Raw genomic sequence first — 24,100 nt, forward strand, 5'->3', positions numbered from 1 at the left:
GTGTCTATGTCTTATAATGTTTGGCTCCGGGTCGTTACGGTCACCGCCATTGCTTTTGTTTTTAATTTTATTTTAAGATAAGCTAAAGATAGAATCTCTAAACAGTAAACAGATCTGGGCACACCAGTAACAAGTTGCGGGGGACGTACAGTTGATGACGTAATTGCGTAAGCTCTAACGTAAACATTACGGAGGCTAGCAGTTATCAAATCACTCGGCTATATTGAGAAATGGCAACGAAACTGGAGTTCTGTGGAGATTTATGGATCTGACGTTTAACAAGTTGATACGTATGGTGTGTATTTTACACAACTATGTCTATCAGGACCTTTTTGAATAATAAGCGCGGGCTTGATAGCCATGATTTAGCGGTGGTTGGTTCAACTTCCTTTTTTTGTTTTAAAATTATCTTGTACTTTTAGCGTGTTGCTCGAAAGCAGATCTCCCTTCAATATAAGCAATGCTGTCTTTTAGAACCGACTGTCTGCATTAGCTGTGACGATAATAGCATTTAATGTACTAAAATCTGCGTTTTACGCTGTCTTGTGTCGGCAAAGCGCGGGCCCGGCGTCGTTAGCACCACGGAGCTGTCAAAATGAACTGCTAGCAAAGTCATGACGCTAGCCCAAAAGCTCTCACGAAATGGAAATGACGAAAACAGCTGAAAAAGTTCCCGACGCCAGCCGTTACGTCTCTTAAGAGGGTCGATCCAAGAAAATTATAAAGTAAGGTAACTTGAGAAGCTAAACAACGACCATTCTGCGTTCAAGCTGGGGGTTTTCTTTACATAATCAGACAGGAATGCGTCTTCGCAGTTCGGAAAAAAAAAGCGCATAAACAACCGTGGTACCATCGTTTTGGACACTAGTCAGAAGGAATATGATGGTGATACTGTGATAAAGAAAATAATAGAGTCAAAAGCTGTTCTGTCGGGGGGTAAAGCTACCAAAACACGCAATATTGTGCAATCACGCTGTACGTTACGAACCAATACTGAACGCGGTAAAACGAAGTGAACCACATCAAAACACTATGATGTGTGGTAGATTCGGTTTTAGATTAGTCTTAAAAGATGGTTTACACAAGGACTAGGTCTATGATTTGGTGGCAAAAGATCCACGAGATGGTACTTTACTATTTTTTCTCTCTCAAAATGAATGTAAATATAGCCTTAGATTAATTTTTTAAAAATATGTTCTTAGATGATTTCTCTTAATCCAATTCAACTCAATTTTATGTATGTAACCCAATATTACAACAGAGTTGTCTCAACGGGTTTCATAGCAGTAATTGTGTAAAAACATTAAATCAGTCATAAAATACAATAGGTAATTCCTAAACTAAATTTAGATGTTGTTTTGTAGTGACAGTATCAAGAAACATGGAACACAAACTGGCACAACTGTATGGCAAGAATTTGTCAAAAGCAAGTTCCCGGAAGGCCAAACCTTTGATTCTGAAAACAGGAGTTTTGTTCTTCATAGCGGGGAATTTCCTCTCATTCTGGTTTAACAACAGAGAGAAACCACAAAGTGATAATCAAAGGGCCGAGGACAGCAAGTTATGATGGTGTTTATGTTTGTGTACATTTTTTTTTATTATTATTATTTTCTTAGAGAGAAACACAGCCAGCTCTGTAGACAAGCATCTACAACTACTTACCAGTAGAGGTGATCTGGACCAGACTAGATCAATATGACATATTGATAAAACAATCAGAAATACCTTTCTCTGTCAGCCAACGCTCAATCTCTAGATATACACACATATATAGTTAAAATCCTTTTTTATTATTATTATTTAAGTCATTTAGCAAAAAGAAAAGGAATGTTTCAAACCAAAGCATAATAGGGGTTTTAATCTAAAATCACAGATACTAAATTTCTACTCTGACATGCTATAAAAATAACTGGATGCCACTTTTCTAATTGTATTTCTGATCTATTTTATCTTCTATTTAAATGTAATTGCAGGCAACACATTTTGCCTTTTGAAACAGTTGATAGTTGCAGCACACCTAACATCTTTCTTTTCCCTCTCTCTTTCTTTTCCAGCTTCATCCCTAAGTCTCGATCGGCGTTCACCATGTCGTCTCGTGTTTTGCTGCGGCAGCAGCTCATGAGGGAGCAAGCTCAGGAGCAGGAGAGGCGCGAGGCCCAGCAGCAGGCCTCGGCCTCCCAGCTCCGCGCCTCAGAATCCACTCCAGCCATCTCTGTGTCCCTGCATCTAAATGCTGCTCGTCCCCCACCAGCACAAGTGCCTGTGGAGGTGCTTAAAGTAAGAGAGCTTTTAGCTGAATTCTCCTAGTAACAACAAATAGGAAACAGGGTAATAAATGCATTGAATATGCATCTTCACATTTATCTAAAATGTTTTGTCAAAAAGATCATTCCTAATGACAAGCACTGATTGCTCTTTTTTATTTGAAGAGTTAAGGTCATTCCTAAAAATGGATTCAGATGATAATTTTTGAGATTATTTAATCTGTTAAAATCAACATAGCAAGAGTAAAAGTTTCATGATTTTTATTCCACTACTAGCAATCACAGTTCACATCCAAGCAAAAGTGCAGTTTACTTTACTTACTTTAAGTATTTTGTTTACTGCAGGAGTTGCGAAGTGTTGAAAAAGTTAAGAAAACTACCTAAAACTATTTAAGAATTAGTGTGTTGGCCATAGTATTTGAAATTTGATGCTGACATCAAATACAATAGAAAATGAATCAATAATATATATTCAAAGCTAATACTTTGTACTGTGTTGTTTTGTTTTTCCCTCAGCTACTTCAAATGTGTATTTTTTGTTCATATGTTGTGGGTTTTTCTGTCTTTTTATGGACAGGTGCAAACCCACCTGGAGAACCCCACAAAGTACCACCTCAAGGAGGTACAGAGCCAGCAATTGAAGCAGTACCTCTCCACCACGTTGGGAAATAAGGCAATTACTCGGAGCCTTGGTGTGTCTCCTGTACCGCAGTCCAATTCTGCCCCTGAAGTTGCCCACGCAGCCAGCAGTGCCCCCAACAGTCCGATGGCACTGCTCAACATCGGATCCAACAAGGAGGAAGTACGGCTTACTCTCACTCTGTAAAAAGAAATGCTTCCACAGCAGATTACTAAACCGTTCATTTTTAAGAAGTTGAATGTCAAGTTCTCTACTCATTGTTTTGTGTGAATTACTTCATGTTGAAGCTGAAGCTCTCATTGTGATGATGCAGGTCTTCTGGTATCGCTCTTCTGTGGGTCTGTTGCCACAATAACATGTGAAATACTGCATCTGCAGTTGAACACTTGCTTTGCTTCTTTTGCTTTGATTTTTTCTCCTTTCCTACACTTTAAACCAGAATACCGACCAGTTTTCTATCTTTTGTGTTCCCCAGATTGACGATGTGATTGACGACATCATTAGCCTTGAATCCAGTTTTAATGACGACATCATTACATTTATTGACCCGGGCCTCCAGCTGCCCAGCACGGTATCTAGAACACTATTTATATTAACATAAATCCTTTTTTTCCCCCCTAGTGTTTGCTCTTTGAGTTCAGGGGGTAAATATTTTCTTTCTCTCTCGTAAAAGTCGCTCTCTTTTAATGTGTGGAATTCTGAAATGGTGTGGGTATTTGTGGCACCCGCACCTCACACTAGTGCAGCCTGGGCGGAGAAAAACTGTTGAACGGTACAAGATAAGAAGAAGCCAGCCGAAGTGGATAGTGCTCGTAAAAGGCGCAGCACAGTTCATAAGAAGGCTGACTTTCGCTGCAAGATAAACAATGGGGATCGTGGTGATGCTCTTGGAGGACAACAAAAAGGAACAAAATGGGGTTAATTTCATTATTTTTGCTGCAATTCCCTTTTTTTTCTCCTATGCTTTTGTTTGTCTAATGCCACAGAATGCTTCTGTTGTGCTGTTCGGTATCAGAGAAGGTGGATGGTTGGTGTTCATTACAAATATTGTGACATTTTGTTGCTGTTGCAGCTCCCCGGAAATCATCTGGAACTCTACCACAGCCCCGGTGTGGCAGCACCCACTCTCACCGTCAGCAATTCCTGTCCTGCCGATCTTCCAAAGATTAAAAGGGAAATGACAGGTACAGACCATTAATCAGGTGTCATTAAAGGGTCTATATCATGCTTTTCTTAAGCCTTTCAGAGTAAACTATCTCCATATTATAATATATTACCATTGGCACACTAAAGAATGAATTCTTCATGAAATACAAGTTATTTTCGCAGCTAATTTTCCTGCCCGGAAGTAAGTTGATGTAATCACTGAGGAACTGCCTTTCACTCCATGTGGGCGCCGCCCATTTCATGATGTCAACCTACATCGGGCCTCTGCAGTGCGTTTGCGTTTTGCCCACAAAAAAAAAAACCATCCGAACTTTTGCAAAGATGGATGTGCATTAGGGCTGTATGATATGAGGAAAACTCGTGATTTGCGATATCAGTGATAAATATTTTGATGACGACATGAACAAATAACAAAACAACCAAAAACATAATTTCTATTTTGCTGCAACAGTTTCATTTAAATAAGAGTCAACATAACTTAAATTATACTCCAAATGGCACTAGTCTACATAAAGAGGCGAACATCTAACATAAAAGGGGTCCATCTGATTGGTCAAATGCATTAAGGGATTTTGTTTGATTCAATAAAAAACTAAAGCTGCCATAAGAGTGTTTTAAGACATTTAAGGTAAACATTAATTGCAATTTTCTCATACAGCTTGTTATTGCGATAACGATAAATTTGCGATTTATTGTGCAGGACTAATGTGCATATTGTGCATATAAAATGAAAGCCCTCAGCTCAGATCACCGCTAGCTTCGCAGAGAAAGTAGGTGTGTGTGTTAGTCTGGGGGTGGAGCTGGCAGCGCAGACTTTTTCTGGAAGGGGCTGTTCCTCAGTATGTGACATCACAATTTAAGGACCCACTCGTGTTTGTGGAATTTGAGTGGCTGGTGTTCAGAGAGCAGGTTTTTAGAGGAATGCCCACAGTTAATGGATCAAAACACTGCTTCAGGGTTGTTTTTTGTGAGGAATTGACATTAAAATACACTTAAAATCTCAAAAGTTGATTTTGCAGCAAATAGGCCCTTTAAGTTTTTTATTTTTTTTTAAGAATTTGATATAATTTTGACATTTGTCCTGCAGATTCAGACACCAAAGCTATGTTGAAAGAAAGACAGAAGAAAGACAACCATAACCTCAGTAAGTTGGCATTCATAATCCTGTGATCTTTATTAAAGGCAGGTTTAAATATTTTGTTGTAGATGTGGTATAAGAAATATCCAGCTTCTGCGTATACAGTGTAGAATGAGGAGCAAATCCTCTTGAGGACATGTTTCTGGTCTGCAGTCAACTCCTTGTGTGTCCTTCTCTTCACATGTCGTCTGCGCTCGCTTCAGTTGAGAGGAGGCGAAGATTCAACATCAATGACCGCATCAAAGAGCTGGGTACTTTGATACCAAAGTCAAGTGACCCGTATGTTTTCACAGCATCAACATTTTTATTTCAATCATTTTTTTTTAAACTGACACTAATTTGAAAAAAAAAACCATTAATGATTGCTGTCATTCTTATGGTGATGCTCCAACAACGACAGAGAGATGCGCTGGAATAAAGGCACCATCCTGAAAGCCTCTGTGGACTACATCCGAAAGTTACAAAAGGAGCAGCAGAGAGCCAAGGATGTTGAAGTGCGACAGAAAAAGCTGGAGCAGGCCAACCACATCCTGATGTTGCGGATCCAGGTCAGTGGCTGTCCTGTCTGGATCTTATACACACAATCCATGTTTCTGTTAAAAAATGGAGATCTGAATTAATACATATAGGTGGGTCTGGTTCTGCTCAATCATTAACTTATAAATATATTTTCTATGCTTTGACTCAGAAATGGGATAGTTCAGATCAGTGTTTTTCAACCTTTTTTTGAGCTGAAGTGATTTTTTTTTGTGTGTGTTTTTTCTTGACAAAAATCCCATAGCAGCACACCAACAACTAAAAATGTAAAAAGAGAGAAACTCTGTACTGTGTATTGATGAACAGTTGTCCCAAATCTCACATGCATTTCATTGTAATAACTGAGGCACAAAAAGCTTGAAGTTCCGGCTGGTTCTCCTAAAAGTTGAACTAAATTAATTGTAAATGTACCCAGTTAGTTTATAACAATACAATTTCCTGTAACCTCAAAAAAAATAAATAGAAACAATAAAATATATTAATTTTATTTATTTGTTTATGCCAACAAATAAAGGACCTCAGATCACGTCTGTACATCGACTTAACATTGAAACTCGACGCCCAATGACGTGCGAATGGCGTCAGGTGTAAATTGCAGAAAGTACGTAAGCATAAAAGATGCTGACACTGTAACCCAATGCATCATGGGAGATGTAGTGCTAACAGTGCCACTGAAGTTGGACAGACTCATGTCTTTAAGTTTGATTATTTTATGCACTTTTTACACACAACAGATCCTGTGGGAAGTAACACCGCTAAACGCGATCTTGAGCTGCTATTTTTGTGAGAACTGAGAAACTTTGAGCCATTTTGGCACCAGGAAGAGAGGACATTAACCACGTCTGATGACGTGTTGCTCAAACCTCTAAGAATGATTGGTGAAGAGAGTTTTAAAAAAACAGCTTTCGGCTAAATCGCTGTACCAACATTCTCATCCAAATGTCTTTAATAGAATCAAATAAACACAAATACAGAAAATGTGTGATCTTTCATGTCCTAATAACTCAATCACAGCCCTTTTGGATGAACACAGAGTTGATCTCCTGGCAATGGTAAATGTTTTCAGATCAGTGAAAATGGAAAATTTCCCACGGAACCAGTGTGCCGTTGAAAAACACTGGTTCACATTATTAATGATTTGTCCAAACGAGATCTCCAACAAATTTGGACATCTGCTGGATTCTGTTGAAATGTTTTGACATCAGCCGGATATATAATGAACTAACAGACTGAAACAAACACAATCTACACGCTGTTAACTTTAATTCTACATCACGAATAACACAAAAGATGTTCAGATCAGCAGGAAGCCTCTTTTTTTCAGCCTGTTATTCATCATTAAGGTTTGTCAGATTCCCATAAACCTGTGATGATGCAGCTGGACAGAAGTATTGTGAAGCTTCTACACATAAATCTTAAAGTACTGAATATATCAGTGAACACACATACTGTAACGGATCACACCTGAAATCATTACAAGGAAAAGACACTGGAGAGAATGTTTGGGGATTTCTGCAGCAGGAATCCACTAAGAACTAGTAGGTGTGCTGTGTGTTGTTGGTAATCACTTCAGGCTGTTGACTTCTTAGTTTCTGTTTTCACATGTCTGGAAATGCATCATTTTTGTCAGCTTTGTGTGGGAGGCTCCACAAGAACTGCAGATGTCTGCGATCAGTCCAGCCTGAGCTGAATAAACACAAGCTGTGCGTGATCCAGAAAAGTAAACAAGACCACTCTGCGTCTGATGCTATGAGTCTTCTCATGTTTTGCAAAGTCATTGATAAATATCTGTCTGAGGGATTATAGAGACATTTGTTGGGGCTTGGGACTTCAGAGAAGCAAGGCAAGAATATTATCTCCAGTGGGATAAAAATGAGAATAAACTGTCACAGTCATGACAGAAAGGCTCATTTGGACTCAACCAGTTTATTAACTACAGCAAGTAAAGAACTCCAGATCGGACCTGACTTTGACGTTGATTCAACACTAAGAAAGAGATGCAGGAAAGAGTTTAAGATCTACTCTGATTAACGTTTTTGGTGTTTTTAACATGTTCTTGTGTCATTTTTCTGATGAAAGAGAACATTGTATAAAGAAAATAAGGCTCAAAACTGCATTTCTGAGCATTTATTTTATTCAAACAGATCTGAATACTATTTAAAAAAACAAAAAGGGCTGGACGGACCACAAGATCCCTGCTCTGCTCCGTGACGGGGAGGGAAGGGGTGGCTCCATGCCAGCAGTCCCACCCAAAAGTCAGAGGGGAAACTACTGCCGCTCTGTAGAAACTATACCAGAGAAAACAACACCGTTTCTTTCCCTTCTGGCTAAAAACAGAATAATCATAATTAAAAGATCAATAGGAACGCTTTGAAAATAAATCAAAAGATGATTGGAGCTTTATAGGAGAAGAGCACGACTGGCAGATATGGGACAAAAGAATCTTTTCTTATTTAAAAAAAACATCTGAGCTAACCCAAAGACTTTTGGACAAATATTCTATGGACTAGGTTACAAAAGAGAAACGTTGAGGGGTGGTGTCTCATTATATCTACAGTAAAGCTAAGGAAAAGCATTTTGGAGAAAAAAAACAACTTTTTGTTGCTGCTTTTTCAGCCTCAAAGTCTGGTGTGATGATCTGAGTTGTTTGGATGACAAGGATGCAGAAAAAAAAGCCCCAGAAGGGGCAACCATTTTCCCACTGAAGCACTATAATACGCACTGTCAGTCAGAGCCTTTCGAATCTTCTTCTCTTCTCAGGAGCTGGAGATGCAGGCCCGGCTCCATGGCCTCTCAACGCCCGCTGGCATTTCAGCAGATCTAAACTCTGACCCTTCCCTGCAGCCACAACCGGTTTCACAAAGCGGCCAGGCGCTGCCTCCAAACACAGGAGTCACAGCACATCAAAACCTCATGGGCCTCGCAGCCATTGGAGCCTCTATGCCAACCTCCTTCCTGTCCCCGCCCTCCTCCGACTCGCCTGCAGGAGTCACCATCAGCAGTCCTCTGGATCTCGGCAGCCTGACCTTTGCCGAGCTCGATGACACCTCAGCGACCGCGCTTTACCCCGACGTGGGTTTAGGAGACATTCTCATGGACGAGGGGTGCGCCCTGTCTCCTGACCGGGTGGACGAGTCACTGTTTTCCCCCTTGTCACCAGGTGCCTCTAAAACCAGCAGCCGCAGAAGCAGCCTTGACATGGACGAGGACTTATGATGCGCTCTGTGTGCTCAGAGAGTTGACAGCGACAGGAACATCAGGAAAGGCAGTCTGTCCTCCATAGCGTGAACCTCTGTACAGGACTGTAGCGCTGGACTTTCAAGTAGAAACTAAACTAATAAGATGAAATGAGTACTAACTTCCATTTTGGATCAAAACATAGTGAGTTCCTAATTTTCCTTTTGCCATACAGACCTAATTACTATTATTCCTACTTGGAACAGCTCAACTGATTATGTTTAAAGAAACAAACTTATTCAAATGGAATATTGTAAATTAAGTAGAAGCAGGATTAGACTTATACATTCTTAAAAAGTTTTAAGATCTATTAAAAAAAGAGGGATATATAAATGTTTGGCTTGAATTTATTAGATGCTTTTATTATTTGTATGGAAGAAAGCTGTGAGGTTACTTTTTAATAAGAATTAAGAATATTAGAATAACAAACTTATGCAGAGATGCCACGATGCGTCGTTTTTTTAATTTCTCAAGCCAACTGGAGTCAGGGGTTTTTTGCCGATTGCTTTCATCTGTGCTTCACCAGCAGCTATAGAAGGGATCGTAATAAAGTGAATTGGCATGTGAACACATTCACCACAAGTTGTAAATAAGAATTTTATATTTTCAGCAACTTCCTTGCACCTTACTTCGTGACAGTCTATGCATTTTATGAGAGCTTTTGTTTATTTTACTATAACGCAACAGAGCGCTGTGGTCCAGTTTTCATGTCATCAAGCTGACAAGTAGGGAAAATAAAAAAATTGCTGCTGCAGCTAGTGAGCCAAAGCAGAAATTCTTCAAGAGTAGCTACGAAAAAAAATAGCAAATCATTTCATTTTGAAATGCATTCTGTGGTGGAAAATGCAGAACAATGTTATACTTTTTTTTTTAAATATCTGATCATTTGATAATTGCTTTTTCATAACTAATATCTGTATTTGTCAGTGATCGTTTGTCTCATTTTATCTATCGCTGGATGATTTTTAACTGTCGTCATGTTTTATGATTGGTTTTTGATTTTTGATTAGATAGCTGACAATGCATAACTGTTGCATAAAGTATAAATTTGATATTGGACTCCTTGAAACCACTAGTCTCACCTCCCTTTTATAATATAATAATGACTATTTGAGTGGAAACTGCAATACAATCGTTCTATTAAATAAAGAGTTTAGTGTTTTGTTTTTTTGTCTGATGCTTTTAAAGGACCTTATGTACAGTAAATGGATGTGTTTTGCAAAAGCACATGCATAATTTTTATTGTTTTTTTTTAACACTGTACTTCTCTAAGAGGCAGATGATGATTATGTTGTTTTTACTCCCCCATTCAAAGCACCTATGGTCAGCTTTGTCTTGTTATATGCAAGGACTCTGTAAAGTGATAAGAGTGCTAACATCGACTGTTAATACATGTAGCACGCCTGTTCCCACTGACTGGCTTCCAGAAGACTCTATCAAATAAATGGTTTCTTGTCGCTTCATATTTGGTCGCGTTCTGTTAGTGGTACAGCATTTGAGAGATTTCCATCGCAAGGTCCAGGCACTCTGTGGCCTGAAGGCAGATGTTACATGGAGTGCACACCAAGCTGCGAATACCAGGACAGCCGCATAGGCTGAAGCTTTGGATGACGCCTTGGAGAGGCTGCAGGGCAGAGGGCTCACAGCCACACAGGAATGAAGAGAAGGACCAGATGCAGCCATTGCAGGCTCTGAATGTGGCCAGCAGACAGTCCAGTGGGCGGCAGAACAGGCAGGCCAGCAGGACCGCTGCACAAAGATCTTGCAAAGAAAACAAAGAAAGAAAGCGGAGTAATAAAACTAACATTTTAAGATGTAAAAGGAGGCAGCCTAAAAATAGGAAAAGAACACTAATCAAATGATCTGTCCATGCAGCAAGTCCTTTTTATTTAACACAAAATCTTATAATAAAATATAAAAATCTAGGAACAATGAGTTCCACACAGGATTTTAAAAGGGGAAGAATAAGCTTAAAATTTTAAGAATTACTTAAAACTGAATGGTTAACAGCCCAATGATGAGGATTTTTTGCTAGTTCTAATCAAATGTTTTGTATTTTTTTTTTTAATTTCAGCCTGATCATGGCTCATCTTAATTACAGTGACAATAAACTAGTCTAATAGGTAAAAAGGACTAATTTTAGAACAAAATATGAATGCAATAAGAATGCAATTTTTCTGCATTTTTTTATCTTAATAAATCTATATAATCTAAAACTAACACTTACATAAATCTACATTTTTGTTTCCAAAATAATGATAATAAATGGCATTCTAACTTTTCATCATTTATCGAACTTTAAAATACCACTTAAAATTGAACCTAAAATTACAGTGCAATTTGAGTGTTTATGAGTCTTAAGTCAAGTTTTTCTGTTGTCAAGAGTACCAAGCAAAAGTTTTTTGATTAATTTAATTGACAATTTCTTTAGATCATAGCTCTTAATGAGATGAAAACATCTCTATTGTGCTGATTTTGAGTAAAGCTTAGAAAAGCGTAGAGCACAAAGACGTTAAAACAACTTAAAACAAGATAAAAGCGCTTTGAAAAGTGCTTTACAAAAGAATACAGTTTGAAATATCAAATAGTGTGCAGTGTAGGAGAGGCAGTTTGCTCACCACTTCCATCTGCCTCTGTGCGAGTGGAGATGGTTCTCTGGCTGCCCTGATTCCTGATCACCGTGACTGACTGGCTGGCTTCAGGAATTGTGCAAATCTCTTCAGAGGACTGCAGCTGGACCTGCAGAGGCGTTGGCTCCTGTTCCACAAAACATGGGCTCCGGATGGATGCTGCTCCTCGCTTACTCTCATATGGCATGCCGTGGTCATCAGGGACTTTTCCTGCATCAAACATCAGAATCCATAAAGGTCGCAGCCATAAATCGGCCAAAAGACTGAGAATTGAGAGCAGCTTACTTCTTGTGTTCTGTGAAACAGAGGTGTCAGACAATTCAGTGTCCTCAGTAGAAAAGAGCTCTGACAAACTGTCCATTTCAGTCAAAGATCCTATAAAAAGTACAGGGATCAGCTGTTACTAAAAACAGAATGTCATCACCTTAAATTTTTAGACCTACCTGTCCGGCCTGTGAGGGAGTCTTCTCTGACAGTACACCTGGAGTCGTGTGACTCATGAAAATGTGGATTTGCCTCACTTAAACCATACTTTGTCTTATTTAAAACTGTGGAATTTTGTATTTTGTCCATCGTGGCATTTGGAGACGGCTTCTGCAAACATCTTTAAGAGAGTAAAAAATGATTCAAATGAAGTCAAATTAATTTGAAAGATAATCCACATTAAAATCAGTTAAAAAAAAGATTTTTGTGTAACTGAAATAGATGTAATGGACATGATGAAACCAAATACATCAAAGCAGGAACATCTATAGTTAAGGTCTCTCAGCTGTTTGTGGTGAGTGAGCATCTTTCAAATTGAAAGTTAATCAATTATTAATATGCATTTTAGACACATATATAATGTAGATAAAGGGCATGCACTGAGTTTCTGACAGTAACGTGAGCTTAATTATTTTGACATTTACAATTTGTGTCTTCAGGAAATGTATTTTCTAACTTTTTTTATTAGAGTCAAGATTTTTTTGAAGAATTGCTTTTGATCAGAATTTTGATAGTTTGCATTTCTAATCTTCAAAGCAAACACAAGCAACACACATTATCAAATTGTATTTAGTCTAAGCATTGTTGAGTAATAAGATTTACAGATTTTTGAATTTAGTTTGTAAAACAACTGCAACATTTTATTTAAGTTATATTTCTTAGAAATATTTTAAATGGAGAATTAACAAAATAACCCATCAGTCCAAAAAAACTATAGATTTTTAGTTTAAGAGAATAATTGTAAAAAAAAAATTGCACTTACTTTTTAAGTCATATTTTAGAAATAATCCGACATGCAGCCACAACAAAAAGAACATCATTTGATGAAGTCACCTGACAGACTGCATCACTCACTATGGTTCTATGCTTGACTATCTCACTCACTTTGTATGTGTTTATGCCAGGAGAGGGTGTGGAAAAACAGCAGTGGCTTCATTTAGTCAGGCTTTTTATTCAAGTTGGTGCAAGCACTTTTTCCTAAGAGAAATAGACAAACTAGATGAAAACCACTAACTCTGTAAATCAGACACAAAGGTTTGTTTGTATATTGTTTTATGCAGGTTCTGCAGAAACAGTAATACAGTACTATTAGGGATATTAGGGCTAGAGAGTTGAAGTGTGTTCAGGTCGCTGTTCCGGAGGTAAGTAGAAGGGCGGCAACTGCGCCTGTAAGGGGTCAAGGGCTTGGGTCAACTATATGATATGCATGTGCTTGATGGGCCATTAGACGTTTTCTTGAGGATAAAGGCTTAATAGGAGTACAAATACATATGCCTGAATTATTGCCACGGCAACCTCCAGGAGGGTTAATAAAAACAGTGAAACAGATGTTAGAGCGTCAACTGAGGGCATGATAGGAAAAAGAACAAAAGCTGCAGTTCCGATTAACTGAATCAGAAGATGACCTGCTGTTAAGTTTGCAGTAAGTCGAACTCCAAGAGCAAGGGCTCGAATAAAAAGGCTAATTGTCTCGATCACAATTAGGACGATAGGGTTTGAGAATGTTTTATTTCAAGTAGTTAGCTTAGTCAATACAAATATTTCCTCCTGAGAACCGAGGAAAAAACGTGTCTTACAATTTCTGTTTTTTGTGATTTCCTTTCTATTTGGGCCTAAATAAACACCTTACAATTTTAATTATTTAAAAATGTTTTTTATTTTAATTTCCCAACACGTCCACTGTAGAGGAAAACAGGACGATATTTCTGTGAAAATAGAAGTCAATATGTTAAATCAGTAAAAAGGAGCAGATTAAATCTTTAGAGTGATGTTCACCCAAAAAACATTAAATTTTGTTCTAAAACAAAAAAATTCAGCATCACTCTTTTGTTACTTATTGGACCATCTGCTACAGAGGAAGATCGACCGGTCAATTGAGAGCTTTGCTTATTGGCTCAGCTCTCTCCTCACCACAACGGACCGGAACAGCAACCACATAACTACGGACGCCGTTCCGTTCCACCTGTCAATCTCATGTTCCTGTCTTCCCATACTCATGGACAAGACTCAAAGATATTTAAACTTCTCCACCTGGGGCAGGGATACTCCACCCACCCAGAGATGGCAAACTACCTTTCTCTGGGTCGAGAACCATGGCCTCAGGTTTAGTGGTGCTGACCCTCACCCCAGCTGCTTCACACTCGGCCGCAAACCGCCCTAATGCACGCTGGAGGTCCCAGCTTGATGAAGCCAACAGGACAACATCATCTGCAAAGAGCAGAGATGAGTCCCTGTGATCCCCAAACCAGACCCCCTCCGGGCCCTGCCTGTGCCCTAGAAATTCTGTCCATAAAAACTATGAACAGAACCGGTGATAAAGGGCAGACCTGCCGAACTCCAACGTGCACCGGGAACAGGTTTGACTTACTGCCGGCTGTGCGAACCAAGCTCTTGCTCCGGTCATGCAGAGACCGGACAGCCCTAAGTAAGGCTCCCCGGACCCCATAATCCCATAGCACCCTCCACAGGATACGGGTGACGCGGTAGAACACCTTCTCCAAATCCACAAAACACATCTGGACTGAATGAGCGAACTCCCACAATCCCTCCAGCACCCTAGAGAAGGTGTAGAGCTATTATACTGTTCCACGACCAGGACGGAAACCAAACTGTTGTTCCTGGATCTGAGGTTTGACTATCGGATGGACTCTCTTCTCCAGTACTGTGGCCTAAAGACTTTCCCAGGGGAGGCTGAGGAGTGTAATTCCCCGGTAGTTGGTACACAACTAAATCAAAAACAGATCCTCAAAATCCTCAATGTACTGTGAAAAGTATGAGATTGGACTCCGGTATTCACAAACTTTGGCGTCATCTTGATAGGCAGGGCGCCCTGATGGACGTTTAAAAAAAACAAAAAAAATCAAGTTATATAAAAAATAACAGTTATTTTTTTCCAGAATCTCATCCTTTTTATCATCTGAAAGCTCCAAATCTGAATCTCTCTCAACTATCTGGTATAGAATCCTCTATGCTTCACTTTTTTCTCCTAAAATAATGTGCAGTCATTAAATACATTAAAATGGTCCCGGTGCCCTCTATAGTGGACATTCATTAAATGCCTGCTGTTTTAAAACTGAAAACATGAAACTTTTTTCAGATCTAAAAATATTGTTCCTAACATGTTTATGGACAAGAATATATACAATTATCATGGTAAAAAGAGGAATAGATACAGAATATTTGACTTGCCTTTCACCTTTCCATAAAATGAGGTAAATGGCATGGCAGTCATCTTTGTAGAGGTAAAACTTAAAGTTCCCAGCATGCAAACTCATCACATGACACATCAATGGAAAGCCCAGGATGTCCTCTACAGATTACAGCAGGATTTGGAAAGGTATCTCTTAATTCCTTAGAAATATACAGGTTAACAAAATGTCCATTATAGAGGACATGAATGACTGGGCTGGGTCTCAGGAGGATATGGGCAATCCACTTTGGGGGGAAAGGGGCTTGAAATTTTCAAATAATGACCAAAACGTCAAAAAACAAACAAACCGAAAGAACTATGCTGCCCATAAAAATACATTTATTTTCAGATCCCCGATAGGTGTCGTCGATTACAGTGGTGTCAGAGGAGTTGTTTATTTGCCACCACAGAAGAAGAACTGTGACCAATGAAATGTTGCGATTACTGAAGCGCACTTCCGATTTGTATCCTGCTCCGTTTAGCTGTAGCAAACAAGGCTTCGAACTATAGTTTCCAGCAGTACTTTATACTTTTCTACTGCCCTTTGGCAAAAGTTTTAACAATCCTGCAAGATGGTAAATATTTTACAAATTTTTTTTACTGTTTGAATTGTTGTTGTTTTTTTCAAAAATTGTGTTAAATGTATCTGGGCCCTGCTGTTGAAAATCGCCGTTACAAAAACATTCTCTGGCTGGTCTGGAGATCCCAGTTAAATTTAACATTTTCCCTAGGTGTGACATGCAGTTTCATAGGCATTCTGCCCCCCCCCCCCCCCCTTTTCTTTTTTATGTAGCTGTTTTGGTTTTAGAAAACTACTCAAAATATTTTTTCGAAACTACAGTTAGCTAGTTCCAGTAATGCTAGCTTTAACCGAGTAAGCTAACTATAACGTAGAGTGAAAAGTGAAAAATCGAACCGATTCTCTTGGTGAACATTTTGTGAAAGTCTTAGTTTAATTATTTCTTTATAAAGGAGGTTAAAAAAGATTTTTATTTCATTATAATACATATTATAATGGCAAAATATTAACATTAACAAACTTAAATATAACAAGAGATCTGCTTTAGTACACTTTTACAATGATTTTGTTTTCTATATTATAAGTGACTCAACTAACTTTACATAACGTGAGCATTCAATATATGTGCACGTTATGTTTTTTTTTAAGTGTTTATATTACCCTCTGGCTGTGCTCTTGTTCATATATTGTACATTGTTGTTGCGGTTTTAACAAAAACGTTATAGCTTAACTGAATCTTAATATTCATTGCACACATAAACATCTTCTTTCTCTTTCGGCTTTTCCCATCAGGGGTTGCCACAGCGAATAAACATAAACACACATAAACATAATGTCATATTAAATGTTTTTATTTGGATGAAAAGTATTTTTCTTAAACTTAGTAATATTTAAAATTTTGCGTAAATTTGTAGAATTTCTCATCCGATCAAGACATTTTTCATTTTGCAATCTGCAATAAAAAGAGAACAGTGTAGATTAAGGTTACATTTAGAAGGAAGCCCCCATTGCGCGGTATAAAAGGGTCTCTAACTCATTTCCATTACACTTGTCAATGATAATACAATGAATAACACAAGGACAGAAGTTATGTGCCATCATAAAAACACCCTGACATTCTAAGGACAGGGTTCTTAGACCTTTCATCATTGTTTTGATGAAAAGTACATCATTTCAAGATGGGACAATGTAGAGATTTGAGTGTTTTAAATGTACCTTTTTTTTGCTGTAACAGGACTTTTTTATCCTGTATTTCAGGACAGTGAAATGTCAGACTTTGAGCCTGCTCCTGGACCTGACTACAGTAGCATGGAAGGGGAGAATGCACCGCTTTACTGTATTTGTCGAAAACCCGATATTAACTGCTTCATGATGTGAGTTTATAACCACTCCAACTCTGTTGTCCACTTCTGTTAAAGAGTAAATGTAAATCAGTGCTCATGTTTTCCTTTTTGTGCTCACAGTGGTTGTGACAACTGCAATGAGTGGTTCCACGGACACTGCATCAGCATCACTGAGAAGATGGCTAAGGCAATCCAGGAGTGGTATTGCATGAGGTGCAGAGGTGAGGAAAATGATTCTTTTACAGGGAATTTTACCAGACAAACTTTATTTATACAGGGCTCGACATAGCCATTTGTCCGCTGGCCCGGTCCTGTTTTTCGAGCAGTGCGGACCACAAGACTTTACTTTTCACTTGTCCGCTCGGGCCACTAAAATATTTAACGGTTTTATATATTCTTCACCTTTTTCAATAAAGTAAATTTTGCGAAAACGTGTAGATTTACCTCGTCTTCATAATTTAGTTTTTCTGCTAGTCCTGTGTTCAGACTTCAAGGGTTTCTATGGGAAACCTTTGATCACTTCTCCTTCTCTCCCGCCTGCGCGCGCTCGGCTTTCACTGCCGAGCACCACGTGGCACGCGCTCACCTACTTTTTTTTTTCAAACTTTATTGAATGTAACAATTCAATACAAAACAATGTTAAACAGCAACAACGAAGACACAAGCCAGTGGGTTATTATTACATTTGATTATAAATCCGACACCGTCACTGAAGAGAGACTGAAGCATGTCAGAGATGTGGAAGACATGGCAGGAATAGATAGGAATATGTTGGATGGAGTAATGGGTATAATTAGTAGTATGGACAGCAAGATATTTAATGAATGCATTGAAGATGAAACTGTATCCACTAAGCTTTAAGCTGAATGTCAAAGAATCAAAGGCAACTCCAAATACCTGAATCTCAGACTCAAATGCAGTAGAATGTTAAACTGCTTAATTTAGTTTTTCTTTACAACACTGTAAGCAGTAAGTATTTCTAGTTAGCTGAATGATCTCAGTTAGACCTGCACAATATGAGGAAAACTCGCGATATGCGATATCAGAGATTAAAATTGCGATAACGATATAATTTGCGGTATATAAACAAACAGCAAAATAACCAAATAACCATTCCCAGTTTAAAAATTATACTCCAAATGACCCACGTTGACATAGGTTACAAACATCTAACATAACGGTGCTCCATCTGATTGGTCACTAATGTGAAGGCGTCCATCCGATTGGTCAAATGCATTAAGGGATTTATTTGATTCGTTAAATGGTTCAAGCTGCCATTAGATTGTTTTAACACATTTAAGGTTTATGATTTATTGCGATATTTGCCGTTAGAAGCAGCATGAAAACTTCTTAACTAGTGTTAACTACTACACTGCAGTGCTCTCTTCAAAACATCTGAAACAGACTAGAGCAGATTTAAGTTTGATATGGTCTATTTTCAGTCATTGAAAAGTGTAGAAATAAGTGATGTCACCAGAATGCACCAAATTGCACCATATTAAAAGTTTCCGGGGGGGCATGCCCCCAGACCCCCCTAAAGTTGCAAGCACCTGCGGAGCGGCGGGTCCCGCTATGCGCGGTGTCGGGCCAGTAACTTTCAGGCAGGGCCAGTAAGTTTCAAAAACTACTGGCCCTGTGGGCCAGTGCAAATTTCTGGGCTATGTCAACCCCTGTTATACATGTATTTTTCTCATATCCAGACAGAAACCCAACTTTGGAAGTAAAATATCGGTCAAAGAAGAATCGTGATAAGGATGCCGAGCTTGAAAGACAGTACAGTACCCCGAGCACTCCCGACTATAAAAGTGAAAAGCGGCGTGGATCTAAAGTAAGTACCAATTTTCTGAAGAATTATCAGTGTAAAAAAGTGAATAAACCCACAAAGTTTATAAAGACTCCTATGACTTATTGTGAACATCCAATTGTATTCAGTAGGATGTAAGCACTGGCCTTTACCTTATGTCACTCGGTTAAATTGTTTTACCAGGTGAAGCGTTCTGTGCGTATGTGCGGAGAATGTGAGCCCTGTAGAAGGACTGAAGACTGTGCTCAGTGCGACTTTTGCAAAGACATGAAGAAGTTTGGAGGCCCTAACAAAATAAGACAAAAGTGCAGGTTCCGGCAGTGCGAGGTTCGAGCAAGGGTACGTCACTTTACAACAGTTGTTTTTATTTTATTTTAATTTATTTTGATAAAAATAAAATAAAATAATTATGGAATTTTTCCCTGTGTTTAGAATATTCTTGATTGGACATATCAGTAGAATTTTGAATCTATACTGTAATTTTGCTGTTTTACTTTTCACAGAAAATGTTGCGAGTGAAGGATGAGGAGTTTTCTTTGCGTGAAAGAAGAGAGAATTCTCGCCACAGACGGAGACATTATTCAGATGACTATGACAGTGAAGTAGAGCTGTACCAGCAGTACAAGGCTGCTGGGATGGACGACAGCATGGTAAGTTGATACTCAAATCAACCTTTTTACTCTGGTAATCACAATACCAGGTTGCTCTTTGTGGTTGATTGAATACTCATCTTCTTGCAGGCATGGGCTACAGAGGATGACGATGAGCCGATTTTCAGTCCTGTTGTACGTAAGAAAGCTATAAAGGTGAAGCACGTCAAAAGAAGAGAAAAGAAGTTTGATAAAAAAGTAAGTTATTGCAACCTTCAATGTAGTTGAAGTTGTGCGTAATCGTCAAAATAAACACCTGTGGTTTCCTTTTAGAAAGAGTCCCGGCGTCACAAGCAGAAGCAAAAACACAAAGACAGAAACAGACACACTGACAGGGTGGATCTTCGGGACAGTGGAGGACTGCGTCAGTGTTTGGGTCCAAACTGTGTGAAAGGAGCGAGACAAAACTCAAAATACTGCTCTGAGGAATGTGGTATGAAGTTAGCAGCCAAGTAAGAACTCAGCCTTTCCACACTTTCGTAAAAACACAGTCACTAGAGCAATGTTGAAATGAAAACCTGGTTTACAGCATAAAATTGTCTCGAATTAGAAAAAAAGTCATATTCGGTCACAAAAGAAGCATTTTCAGTGTAATTTCAAATACTGGTAGATGGGATACAGTTCAAAACTCACCATAAAATCGCCGGGATTTTGTTTGAATTGAAGTATTTTAGTTTTAAATAAAATGAAAATGGTTATTGGATCAAACAATTTCACATAATTTTTGTGTTTGGTTCTTTTAAATATCAATTAGTTTGTTTAAAATTCTGGAAAATTATTACAAAACATCACTAAATTCTGTTTGTTGCAACAACAACAAAAGGGCAAGCACAATGATTTATAGTCTCATTTTTATTTTGAAAATCAGAACTACTTAATCTGGTGACTTTATATTAGTATTGAGTACAAACAAGTGAGTTAAACAAAAATGTATTCACAAGCAGGGGAGGGCTATATTTTCAAAAAGAAAACATGTGAAACCCAGAGCACTAAAATGTTTTCTGTTCATCTGTTTGTGGTGGTAAACCTCTTGCATCCTGAACTTTTGTTTTTTTAAATGGTTTTTGCTCACATAAGGGGACATTGGGTCATAGGAGGTCGAGCGGCTCAGAGTACGTGGTCATCGGGCGGATTAGAAGGAGCTTTACTTCACACTGGATTGGTTTATGTTTAGGGAAACTTGCTAGTTTTAAACTTCCTGTTATGTTTTATCAGGCTTAGTGCAACACCTCTATGCAATACTTTCTAAGTCAAAATATACAAATATTGTGTGTATGTTTGCTAACGTATATGTGGCAGAGTCTCTGCCCCGACAGTGGTGAGTTCAAATCCACGGTTGAGTCATATCAGGCTCTAAAAATGGGACCTAATGCCTCCCTGCTTGACCCTCAGCATTAGGCAGTGGGATTGGGGGGTAAAACCACCAAATGTGTTGTCAAGCGTACCCCCCAAAAAAAGGGGATGGGTCAAATGCAGAGAACAGATTTCACGCACCTTGGTATGTAAGAACCATTGGCCTTTTGACTGAAAGAAACGTAGTAAAAAATGTGTTTACAGACTTCTTTAAAATGCTTTGTTTTTCTTTTGTAACTTTAATGCAGAAATTGCAACTTACTTTTTATTTTGTTTGGCTCAAAAAAAGAGAAAAAAAAGCCCATGGAAAACTTTCTTGGTGTGAGTGAAATCTGTCCATTTGCAGCCGGATCTATGAGATCCTTCCTCAGCGCATCCAGCAGTGGCAGCAGAGTCCCTGCATCGCTGAAGAGCACGGAAAGAAGCAGCTGGAGCGCATCCGCAAGGAGCAGCAGAATGCCCGACTCCGCCTCACTGAGATGGAGCGCCGCTTCCACGAGCTGGAGGGCATCATCGCCAAGGCTAAGCAACAGGCTGTTCAGCAGGATGAGGAGGTGCTACAGTCAACCTTTGCAAATTCTGAGTTACCTGCTTATTAAAAGCTGCAGTAGAGTAGGAGCTGATGTTTGTTTTTTTTCCCTCCAAACTTCAGGTGAATGAAGGTGACGGCGAGGACACAGATCTGCAGATTTTCTGCGTCTCCTGCAGTCATCCTGTTAACCCAAAAGTGGCTCTAAGACACATGGAGAGATGTTACGCAAAGGTGATACTTCTTTTTATTCTTTTCTCTCTGTGAACCCTAATCGAGGAGTAAAACATAGATGAAAGCTATTTATAGTCTTTAAGCCGTTCCTTAACTGTCCCAACAGTACGAGAGTCAGACGTCGTTTGGTTCTATGTATCCCACAAGAATAGAGGGGTAAGAGCAACACATTACTTTAACCGTTCAATTATGGTCTTGGGTGTTCCACTGCTTTTTTTAGTCATGGTTTGATTTCCTTTTAGTGCAACCAGGCTCTTCTGTGATGTGTACAACCCCCAGAGTAAGACCTACTGCAAAAGGCTTCAGGTTTTGTGCCCAGAACATTCCAGAGATCCCAAGGTTAGTGACTCATTCTGCAAAAAAAAAAAAATAATAATATCATAAAAACTTCTTACATAATTTCTGCTGATCTGTGTGGCTTTTGTTTGATGTGTAGATACCAGTAGATGAAGTGTGTGGATGCCCGCTGGTGAAGAATGTCTTTGAGCTGACAGGAGACTATTGTAGAGTTTCCAAAAGGAAATGCAACAAACACTACAATTGGGAAAAACTGCGGAGAGCTGAGGTGGACCTGGAGCGAGTCAGGGTGGTAAGTCACTGACTGCGACATTTGCTTTGTAAGGGATAACGGCAGACAAAGTGCGTTCATTTCTGATGATGCACACTTTGAAGGTCATCATCCCGCTTATACCATGGTCACAACAGAAATAAATATTCAATCAGTTTTTAGTACTTTATTCTTGTTACTTTTTTTTGGTTTAGATCGTCCCCCCCCCCCCCCCCCCCCCACACACACACACAAAAAAGCGGACTATTTGTCACGTGGTCATGTTACCATGACAACGTTTCGAGCTGGCACCGACCTCGACTGCCACGGCAAAGGAAAGCGATGTGATTTTACAGTGATAAAGGACATTTAAGATATGTGACAGGAACTTCCTTTTTTAGGCTGCATCATCCCTGTGGATTATTAATTTTAATACACGCCCAGCAGCCAATCAGAATTGAGTATCCACCCAGACCATGGTATAATTATAAATAACTGGTTGCATTTCTTATGCAGTCTCGTTTAAACCAGGTGCATTTGCTGAATAATAACTGATCTTTTCATTTGCAGTGGTACAAACTGGATGAGCTTTTTGAACAGGAGAGAAACGTCAGGACTGCGATGACCAACAGAGCTGGCCTTTTGGCTCTGATGTTACACCAAACTATTCAACACGACCCTGTGACCACTGATCTCCGTAGCAACAAGGACAGATAATCAGCCTTCTACTTGAGTTCCATTTATTGCAGATTTTGTTAAATGTCAAAGCAATGATGCAAATGTATAGATTGACTACTCATACTTTGATATGTAATTTTCTAAGGATATATTAATGTGTTTGATAATTTATCTATTTTTTCCTCTTGGCTAATGCTCATCATAACACAGCTTTCTTTGTAATAAATAAGGAACCCCTTCAGTCTCATGGAGACTTCTGAGCTTGATGTGTAAGTTTCTAAAAATGGGAGCCGCATTGAGATGAAACTTTAGTACATTTTGTTAAACTAAGCTGCATTTTTTTTAAAAAACAATCTTCATACATACATGTTAGAAAAATAAATTCAGGATTTATCGAAGACTTTTTAAAATCTCTTAAAGAAGACCGATCCTCTTCTCGAACCTCTCAAGTGGATTCTCTAAAGAAGGATGTTTCTTTGATGACAATTTTGGAGACCCTTTAGCATCTTCTTCATGGCACAATAACTCTATAGTGTCAGTCAGCAGCATCTTCACATTCTTCCTACTACAGGTTAAACAACTCACGACTCAGACGAAAGTTAGAAGATATATTGGTATTAAGTTTAACTTTAGGAATAAAATATTTTTCTAGGCTTAATATGTCAATATGCACATTTTAAAATGAACCGCTTACAAGCTACAGTTAACAAAATAAATCTATTTTACTAGTTATAAGGCTGTTCTGGAAGTCTTTTTTTTTTTTTGAAAATGTATAATTTAAAACCCTCAAAGAGCAAATTCTATTTAGTTTATTTTAAAAAATTGGGTGAAATTGAATCAATTGTTGGTCATTTGGACAGTTTATAACCTAAATTAGAGATTTTTTTTTTAACACTGAATATTTTTTCATTAACTTAAACTCTTTAAGAATTCTGTCCCAAAGACCCGATGATGATGAACAGCGAGAGGATTATCAAAGATGTTTAAGCCATTAAAGATGCATCACTACTTTCTTTTCTCTTATTTGTTCATTAGCAAGATAGCTTCTCTTCAATTTAGTTGTTGATTAAAATAATTTCCGTCACCCTTTTTTCCAAATCTCTCAACTAAAACAACGTGAATAACCCAAACGTTAATAAAAACAGATTAACATTTG

The 24,100-nt window shown here is 38.6% G+C and overlaps 3 protein-coding genes across 5 annotated transcripts; 2 read left to right on the top strand and 1 right to left on the bottom strand.

The window, feature by feature from the left end:
- Positions 1 to 114: 114 nt before the first annotated feature.
- On the top strand, positions 115 to 10,446 carry tfe3b (transcription factor binding to IGHM enhancer 3b). 2 transcript variants are annotated; one of them, XM_004069096.5, is made up of 9 exons: positions 115 to 295; positions 2,055 to 2,277; positions 2,842 to 3,066; positions 3,380 to 3,475; positions 3,977 to 4,088; positions 5,159 to 5,215; positions 5,413 to 5,488; positions 5,610 to 5,757; positions 8,507 to 10,446. In XM_004069096.5, exons 2-9 carry the CDS (start codon positions 2,086 to 2,088, stop codon positions 8,960 to 8,962), a joined length of 1,362 nt encoding a protein of 453 aa, XP_004069144.1. In that variant the 5' UTR covers positions 115 to 295; positions 2,055 to 2,085; the 3' UTR covers positions 8,963 to 10,446. The 2 variants fall into 2 exon arrangements, with proteins under 2 accessions (XP_004069144.1, XP_020559128.1); XM_020703469.3 differs by having other exon boundaries at positions 292 to 725.
- On the bottom strand, positions 10,319 to 12,983 carry LOC105354156 (uncharacterized). Its single transcript, XM_023955159.2, has 5 exons — positions 12,860 to 12,983; positions 12,057 to 12,217; positions 11,899 to 11,988; positions 11,602 to 11,823; positions 10,319 to 10,744 (listed from the first exon to the last, which is right to left on the bottom strand). Exons 2-5 carry the CDS (start codon positions 12,184 to 12,186, stop codon positions 10,464 to 10,466), a joined length of 723 nt encoding a protein of 240 aa, XP_023810927.1. The 5' UTR covers positions 12,187 to 12,217; positions 12,860 to 12,983; the 3' UTR covers positions 10,319 to 10,463.
- A 2,723-nt stretch (positions 12,984 to 15,706) lies between these two features.
- cxxc1b (CXXC finger protein 1b) lies at positions 15,707 to 23,195 on the top strand. 2 transcript variants are annotated; one of them, XM_023955162.2, is made up of 14 exons: positions 15,707 to 15,861; positions 17,064 to 17,179; positions 17,270 to 17,370; positions 18,850 to 18,977; positions 19,137 to 19,292; positions 19,457 to 19,603; positions 19,694 to 19,801; positions 19,877 to 20,055; positions 21,303 to 21,510; positions 21,609 to 21,719; positions 21,826 to 21,875; positions 21,962 to 22,058; positions 22,156 to 22,308; positions 22,837 to 23,195. In XM_023955162.2, exons 1-14 carry the CDS (start codon positions 15,859 to 15,861, stop codon positions 22,981 to 22,983), a joined length of 1,704 nt encoding a protein of 567 aa, XP_023810930.1. In that variant the 5' UTR covers positions 15,707 to 15,858; the 3' UTR covers positions 22,984 to 23,195. The 2 variants fall into 2 exon arrangements, with proteins under 2 accessions (XP_023810930.1, XP_023810929.1); XM_023955161.2 differs by having other exon boundaries at positions 15,709 to 15,861; positions 19,128 to 19,292.
- Positions 23,196 to 24,100: the final 905 nt, after the last annotated feature.

The sequence above is a fragment of the Oryzias latipes genome, chromosome 5 (assembly GCF_053564925.1).
Source record: "Oryzias latipes strain Hd-rR chromosome 5, Olatipes_Hd-rR_3.1".
NCBI lineage: Eukaryota > Metazoa > Chordata > Actinopteri > Beloniformes > Adrianichthyidae > Oryzias > Oryzias latipes.